The sequence below is a fragment of the Octodon degus genome, unplaced genomic scaffold (genome assembly GCF_000260255.1).
Source record: "Octodon degus isolate 3935 unplaced genomic scaffold, OctDeg1.0 scaffold00087, whole genome shotgun sequence".
In the NCBI taxonomy this organism is placed as follows: Eukaryota; Metazoa; Chordata; class Mammalia; order Rodentia; family Octodontidae; genus Octodon; species Octodon degus.
Window position 1 is genome coordinate 10,118,987 of NW_004524663.1, and position 5,980 is coordinate 10,124,966.

A 5,980-nucleotide genomic window follows, 5' to 3' on the forward strand; every position below is an offset into this window, starting at 1 on the left:
TGGTACTGGAATTTAAACCTAAGTACCAACTCTAAAACTCAGCTGTAGTCATCATACTACAACTGAAAAAGTTATGAGTTGTGCAAAGGTCCTCTTATGCTCTTGCACTTTTCTCCTCTCTTAAGAACTTATTTTATATATATAATCCCATCAGCAGCTACAATGATCATGTTTACAGTAGACACCTTGAAAACACAGAAAGCTGGAAGGGCTGGTGAGATAGCTCAGTGGATTAAGTGCCTGCTTTGGCAAGTGCAGAGACCAGGGTTCCACTCTATCCCACATGCCATGCTGGCCCCACCCCCAGGGTGTGCTGAGCCAGTAACAGAATCCAGGCATGGTGGTGCATGCCTGTAACTCCAGTGCTAGGGAGGCTGAAAACAGGAGAATCACTATGAATCTGAGCTGCATAGTGAGACCTTGTACCACATATATAAATGGAAAAGAAAAAAAAAAACCACAGAAAGCTAGAAAGGAAAAAGGATTTAAATAAGATGTTCTCACCCAAAGATAACCATTATTTATTTAAACCTGTGTGTATTTCTGTCTTTAAGTCCGTGGTTCAGTACATATGCTAATGTACCTATGATCAAATTAGATATACAATTTTAATCTTTGTTTTTTGGTTCCTATCCCAACTGATTAAAAACTGCATGAGTTCTCTTTACGTAGACTGTATAATGTCCAGCTGCGCAATAATTTTATAATGTATTTACTAACTCTCTCGATTTGGCTAGTGAGTTCTGTCAGCTTTTCTATGGAATCTTTCTCTTTCTTGATAGTTTCTCCTGACATGTCTTCAGCGCTCCCTCATACATCGGAAGACCTTAATACCTTCTATGCTTCCTTCTTTCAAAGCTTATCTCCTTACTTTCTGATCAGCTCATTTGTATTAAGAGCATCTGTTTGATAAAGCTTAATCTATTATCTTTTTAAGGGCATGTTTATCATTTAAAAGCAAGGGAATGACGTCTGAACGGCAGTCTGTCAGGCATCAGCTAATCTAGTCCTGGACACTGTGACAATCCCTATTACAGAGCAGTCTACCAAGGGGCAAAAAGAGCTGGGGAGAAAACTCAGCAGTCTAAACACCTGGTTGGCATTCATAAGGACCTGAGCTCAATCCCCCGTGCCACATGCCCTGCAGGCCACCAAAACCGGGCGTGGTGGCACATGCCTGTAACCCCAGCTCTGGGGAAACTGAGACAGGAGGATCACTATGAGTCCAAGTTGCATAAAGAGAACTTGTACCAAATACATAAATAAATAAATAAATAAATAAAATAACGAAAGGGTAAAAAGTTAAAAGGCTAAGGTAATTTTAGGAAAACTGGTGAGAACACAACATGAAATTGTACAATAGATATAGCGCTCAGGAATGGAAAGAGTTTATGTGAAGGTGAAAAAAAAATGGATAGAGAAATTAAAAAATTCACTCCGCAGCATGAAGTGTATTTGGCACCAAGTTAATTTTCCTACCTCTGTTCTCTAACGTATTTGGTGTGGGGGGAATGGGGCGCCCACGTTCCCAGCACAGCCGGTCTGGTTCTCAGTCCTGATTACTGGCACCGCAGAACGAGTACCCAAGAGCAGATGCAAAGTTGTGAGAGGGACCATCCCCCTGTCCTGGGAGCGCTTCCGAGCCTATGTCCACAGGCAAATCCTGTTGGAATTTCAGCTACTGCGACCAAAAAGAAGAATAAATAACCCCTGCAGGGGAATTCGGGCCCCCACCCCTCCGTGCCCATCTGCCTCGTCCTTCTTCAGACCCTTCAGGCTGTCGTGGATGCTGGCAAATCCCGGGCTCTGGCAGGGCAGCAAGGGACTGCTTCCCCGGCTCAAAGCCTCTCCCAGCTTGCAGGGCCTCGGCTTGCGCCTTACTGCCGGGGAAGGTGGCCTCGCTCGCGCGGGAGGCGCAGTGGCTCCGCCTCTCTGATTGAGGGGAGCAGGAACCGCAATCTGGAGCCCAGTGCTCCGGGTGGGTGGCAGGACCCCAAGGCGGTGGGCGGGACGCAGGTGTCCGCAGCCGCAGGGCCCGCGCCCCATCAGGGCCCCACGCGCCCCCAGCGCGCCCGGCCCGCCGCTCCTCCCTCTCCCTCGCTGGTTGGCCGGGGCGCGGCGGAACGCGGCAGCAGGAGGAGCCGGGCGCGGCCGCCACGCAAAACCACAGCGCTAGCTGGGCTGCGGGCTGGCCGCGCGATCCCAGAGGCGGCCGTCAGTGACAGCAACAGCAGCTACGCCGGTGTTCGGCGCGCACCCTCCGCCTGGGGCCCCCGCGCCCGCCGCCCCGGCCCCCGCGCGACGCCCGAGCTCCGCGCAGCATCGCTGCGGCCGCCCTAGCCAGGAGCCATGGGGAAGCCAGCGAGGAAGGGGTCCGACTGGAAGCGCTTCGTGAGGAACAACTGGCTGCTGCTGTCCACCGTGGCCGCCGTGGTGCTAGGTGAGCCTCCGCGGGTGGACGACGCGCGCCCCAGCCAGGCCGCGTGCTAGGCGAGGGTGGGCACGGCACTCGGTGTGCGCCCGGCTTCGGACTCGGATCCCACGCGCACGGCGCCCACCCTCGCACCCGCGAGCCCCTGGTTTCTGCGAACGCAGAACAAAGCTCCTCAGGGACTCCCATGTGGCTGCTCCGCAAGCCGTCTGTGCTGCTTTGCCCCGCGCAATCCTAGAGCTTGGTGGCTGGGAAGGGAACCAAGTGGCGCTCTCGGAGGTGACCCTTTGGAAACACGCAGGGTTTAATTTTTATTTAACGCCACCTGTTCCCTTTTCTCCCTTTTTGCCCCTGAACCACGGTTTAGAAAGTGGGATGAAGCGCAGGCACCTTGGCCTCCGGGATGGCTGGGCCCCCCAGTGGATGAAGCCCGGAAACGTTGCTTTCCCTCGCCCAGGTTGGAAAGGTGCCTTCCTGCCCTACCTGAATCCCGTTAAATTGCCAGATTTCTGCAGAAAATCAAGAATGTGTAGCTGTGGCCTGAAAGAGGTCAAAAAGGAGGAGAACCTACCCCCGCCTCTTTCCTGGGCTACCTTGCTCTCCACGTGTCCCTTATTAAAGATAATTGCAAGCTTTTTTACTTGTTTTTAAACAAAGGTATATTTAAGTGGTTCACTCCTGACAGATCACTGGATCAGGTGCATGTGTGAGCCATAGCTCAGGAATATGAGTTACTCGTAGTTAGATTCTACGTTTGCGCCAGGATTACCTGCTTCTAAATTGGGCTCCAGAATGCACTTCTTTGGAGTCATTTCTGTCTAGTCTCCTTGCTCTAAGAGCTTGCACCGGTGGGGACACCCAGGAGGTGAAGGCTGGTGCACCCTCTGGGGAAAGTGGATTCCTTGGCACGCTCCACCTCTTTCCAGAATGCAGCTGTAGCAGTGGGTTGTTCCCCTCCTGACCGGCACTTTCTTCTCCAGGGAGGCTTCTGAGTTGCTGAATATGTGGCAGTTGCCTGCTCCCCTTGCAATGCCCTCCCCACCAAAAGAAAAATTTCTTCGGAAGTTCATGGGATCCTCATGGTGTGGTCTGATTGACTCCTCCAGAACTTTATGCAAAGGAAAGTCGGGTTTTTAGTAAATAAATAACATCCTGCAATTGCCTTCAGAGGACATTCCTGTGGGAGGAAAGGAATAGAAAAGCAAGTGCTGACTTTTCCCCCTGAAGAAGTGCCAAATGTTAGGAGGCAATTTTAGGGAAGGTTTATCCTGTCCCACCACATACAAATAGCAGAGTCTACAAAGAGTGATTTGATTTCCTTTTGGCCCAAAGAAGCAATGACCTTGTTTGTTGTTTTCCAAGTGATAAGTATGGTAGTAATTATTAAATCCTTGTGTCAAGACTCTTGAGGGATGACCTAAAGAATGTCTCACTCCCCATTCCCAGTGGTGATGCAGAGGTCCCGACTTTTCAGCCCTGGGCTCTACAGAGCTGCTCATCTGTTGACTAAGTTCTAGGCACCAGGGACAGTGTACCCACTCATTAGAGGCTGGTTTGCAAAGGACTTTGAGCAACTGTTCCCTGGCAATTGGAACCACTTACATAAATACATCTTAAATTTTATGTTCAGATTTATATGTGGTGGGACAGGATAAACCTTCCCTAGGCATTTGGTTAAACACAGCCTTTGGTCTCAGAGGTGCCTTTTCCCAGTTCTAATACAGGTGAGCTCCAGGAGCCTGACTGTTTTGGTTTCTTGCTGGTGTTTGTTTTGTTTTCTCCATAAAGGACATGCTACATTCTAAATCTGAGAGAGGTTGGCTGAAGTGTTGCTGTGCGTTTGTTTGTCCAGACCACAATGCAGGGAAGTTCCTCTGTGTGTTTCTGCTTCTAGGCTGAGAACTCTTAAACCTAGACCACTCCCTGGACATCCATCCCTCTCACACCCCTCTTTTTCTTTCTCCTTGACACACTCTGGCCTGAGTAAAAAGAATCTTAGCACTTTTGTATAGTCTGCTCTGGCCCACTTGTTTAACAAGCAGTGAAACTCCACCTTTGACAGGCACTGAGTATTTACAAGCCCCTGCTAAGTCATTATAGTGAGGGATGATCTTATAGCTGCCTTAATTGATCCAGAAAAATTGCAGAAGCTCACATTTAACCTCCTTTCTGGATTTTCCAGTGTGTAGATCTTAAAGAAGAAAAAACTGTTAAATTTATTAAATACCCTGGTGAAATGTCATCTTCTGATCAGAGCCATTGAAAGGTTCAGTCCCTACAAAATATTTCATTTAACTGAAGGAAAGAGTAGAGGACTTCTGTGATCCCATGTAAAGTCTCTGATTTTCCAAGATACAGCATCTGAGGGGAAAATGCAAGAGGACTTTTCTCATGGACCAGAAGATGCTATAAACTAAACATTTCTCAAATTCTTGCTCTCAAGTAAAGGGATTGAAATTAAGTTGTCATCATTGTTTATTTCCATGAAGCCCTGCAAGATCCTAAAGATAGTAGCTTGGGTTTTCACAAAAGAAGTTGGTCCTGAAATACTACAAGGATCATTTCTGTTGGTTTCGTTATAAGTGGCCGAGGTGCTCCCTGTTCCTGTAGCATGAAGCCTGCAGTTTGCAGTCCTAGACTTGAATCCTGCCACTACCAGCCTCTGGTACTCTAGGCAAGTTGTTTATTCTCTGGGGCCCCCATCTGAAACATGGGAATATTTGTTATTAGGGTTCATTATGGTGATGTAAACATGCCCAGTTCTGTGGTTGGCATAAGATAGGTGCCCAAGAAATGTCATTTTAAAGGAAACCTGACTTACTTGATTGTGAGAAAATTGTTTTATGAAGTAAAGTCTGCTGCTGTATCGCTTCTTCTTCAATGTCCAGTCTGTAATTTAGAGCTCAGGGTGATTCAAATGTTTTGGTGACATGTTCTTTCTAAGCCAGCCTTCTGTAGCCTCTGAAACATTCTTATTTTTTTGAAATGGAAAGAGTTAATCATTTTGTTCTGTATGTACCCTACAGAATAACTCTCAATTCAGAAGAGGCAGAAAGGTTTTTCTTTTGTTCAATGGGAAGAAATTTTGGGCTCTAAATGGGATTTCTGTTGAAGCAGAATTTCTTTGTTTCTGTTTTCTTTTTTTTCCCAGTACCTGGGATTGAACATGGAACCTTGAGTTTACCAGGCGCTTATGCCACTGAGCTATCTCCCCACCCCCGAAGCAGAATTTCTGAGTGTGACAGTTCTGTGAGCATCCTGACTCAAGTTATAAACAGTGATCTTATGGGCTGCAGTATTGAGGAATGACTTGTGTCCTCACCCCACTTACAACTTACAGCCTCACTTTCTTCTTTTGTTTGCTTATATATTGTTTCAGTCATTTTTTTTTCACATTTAACAATTTCATGTTTAATAAGTCAATTAGGATAAATTCATGAAGAGGATATGAAAATTTGTCCAAGGTTATGCATTTGGGAATAGTTAGAAAATAACAACCATAATACTACATTTTATCAAAATATCTAATTTTAGATTTAAGGTAATTTA

General features: G+C 47.1%; 1 protein-coding gene across 1 annotated transcript in view; it reads left to right on the forward strand.

The window, feature by feature from the left end:
• The first annotated feature begins 1,925 nt into the window (after window positions 1-1,925).
• Slc1a1 (solute carrier family 1 member 1) overlaps window positions 1,926-5,980 on the forward strand; it is a 104,696-nt gene continuing 100,641 nt past the window's right edge. The window contains exon 1 of the mRNA XM_004637185.2: window positions 1,926-2,440. Coding sequence (XP_004637242.1) covers window positions 2,350-2,440 — 91 coding nt within the window. The 5' untranslated portion in view covers window positions 1,926-2,349. The remainder of the gene's footprint in view (window positions 2,441-5,980) is intronic.